Raw genomic sequence first — 1,436 nt, forward strand, 5'->3', positions numbered from 1 at the left:
AATCGCGAAATCATCGGTCATTTTCAGCGTTTTCAGTTTTTTCGAGAGATTGAAAGCGCAAGATGGAATGAAACGAAGTGGCGAAGAAAGGATTGCTACTCACAGCTGATCATGGTACGCTTGCCGGAATGCTGCGGCTCTTGTCTAACCACGGCATTCGGTGTCGGTAATTTCTCAGCGTAGTATTCCGAATCCGATTGTGTCTCCGATTCCTTTCCCTCCATTATTATCGACTGGATCTTCATACGTTCCTTGTCCAACTCTTTCTCCCGTTCCGCGACGTACTGTTTCTCCTCGAACAACTCCTTCAGCTTGTTGAGCAATATCTACCGATTATATACACATACAAAGGATTCGAATGAGGCGAATGAGTGAGAAAATAATGGAGTGAGAAAAATAAAGACAAAAATAATAGAATGAGATGCTTACGAAATCGTTGTCCGAGGTTTTGCCGTAGAACTCGGACGGGATTGGTTCCCCGACGACGGACGATGCTGAGAGGCGCAAGAACAACAACAACAACAGTGTCAACAGACACAGGGCCGTCCTCTGTTTCGCGCTCGACCTTCCCGTCATTCCCTCTTTTTATCGCTGAAAAAAGAAAAAAACAATCGCCACTGAAATTAGTCGACTCGAGGAAAGAGAGAGAGAAAGAAAGAGAGAGGGAAAGAGAGAGAAGAAGCTAGGGGATCTAATCGTGAATTCTCTCGTCCACTCCATTCGTAACATACGAGAAATTTTTCAAAGGTGAAATGTGTAACGGACTCGAGAGATGGCGCGCATCCCAGAAAAAGAAAGAGAAACGTGCCCCACCACTTGTCCCTTCGATTGTTCCAAGCTTTGTTGTAACCTTGGCGTTGCATCGCGGAATCGCGTGACGTTTATTTAGCCTCGTTTATTAACCCTTTATCGCGGCTCGAACCCAAACAAATCTATTTATTAATAGGAAAATACCGCAGTTAACCGCGTTAAACGCAAAGATGGTGGTAGCGCTCGTCGTTCGCTCCTCTCCTCCCCCCTCCACCCCGATCCACGTCTCTTTCTCGTTTACGCGATCGTATCGCATCTCGTCCATCCCCTCCTTCCTCCTCCAATAATATACGCTCTCTAATCTATCATTTTTGCGCGTTGGCGTAATGAAGAGATGGAGGAGGAGAAGGAGGAGGAAAAAAAAATTGGTCTACGAACGGGACAACTCGATTCGTCATATATTCGTGTGTATATACTTCGGCCCTCTTGTTTGCGATCTCGCGTAATCTTATCCAATTGCCGTCCCTCTTCCGTGCCCCTCGGACGAGCGCCGCTTATCGCCGAGGTAAGGGATAATCCTCGATGACCCGAGGAGAAACGGCGCGTGAATTCATTCACTCAAAACGAAGCGACTGATTTATTCGCTGCCCGACCCGATTGTTCGAACGGGTAAGGGGAGGGGGGTG

At 47.3% G+C, this 1,436-nt stretch overlaps 2 protein-coding genes across 6 annotated transcripts in view; one reads left to right on the top strand and one right to left on the bottom strand.

Annotated features, from left to right (window-relative positions):
- LOC102679075 (DNA ligase 3) overlaps window positions 1-1,436 on the top strand; it is a 23,006-nt gene that overhangs the window by 3,001 nt on the left and 18,569 nt on the right. For 3 of the 5 annotated variants that reach the window (XM_031513335.1, XM_031513334.1, XM_031513336.1), the window contains exon 1: window positions 25-114. The exons of 1 other annotated variant lie outside the window; for it this stretch is intronic. The gene's annotated coding sequence lies outside the window, so the exon portion shown is untranslated. Of the gene's footprint in view, window positions 1-24; window positions 115-1,436 lie in introns of those variants that run through there. One more of the 5 variants, XM_031513333.1, reaches the window with a different exon arrangement.
- LOC102679635 overlaps window positions 1-1,436 on the bottom strand; it is a 9,023-nt gene that overhangs the window by 819 nt on the left and 6,768 nt on the right. The window contains exons 2-3 of the mRNA XM_006621451.2: window positions 430-591; window positions 104-326 (exon numbers count right to left, since the gene is read on the bottom strand). Of these exons, the coding sequence (XP_006621514.1) occupies window positions 104-326; window positions 430-576 (370 nt within the window). The 5' untranslated portion in view covers window positions 577-591. The remainder of the gene's footprint in view (window positions 1-103; window positions 327-429; window positions 592-1,436) is intronic.

This window comes from Apis dorsata, unplaced genomic scaffold (assembly GCF_000469605.1).
Source record: "Apis dorsata unplaced genomic scaffold, Apis dorsata 1.3 scaffold_631, whole genome shotgun sequence".
Lineage (NCBI taxonomy): Eukaryota > Metazoa > Arthropoda > Insecta > Hymenoptera > Apidae > Apis > Apis dorsata.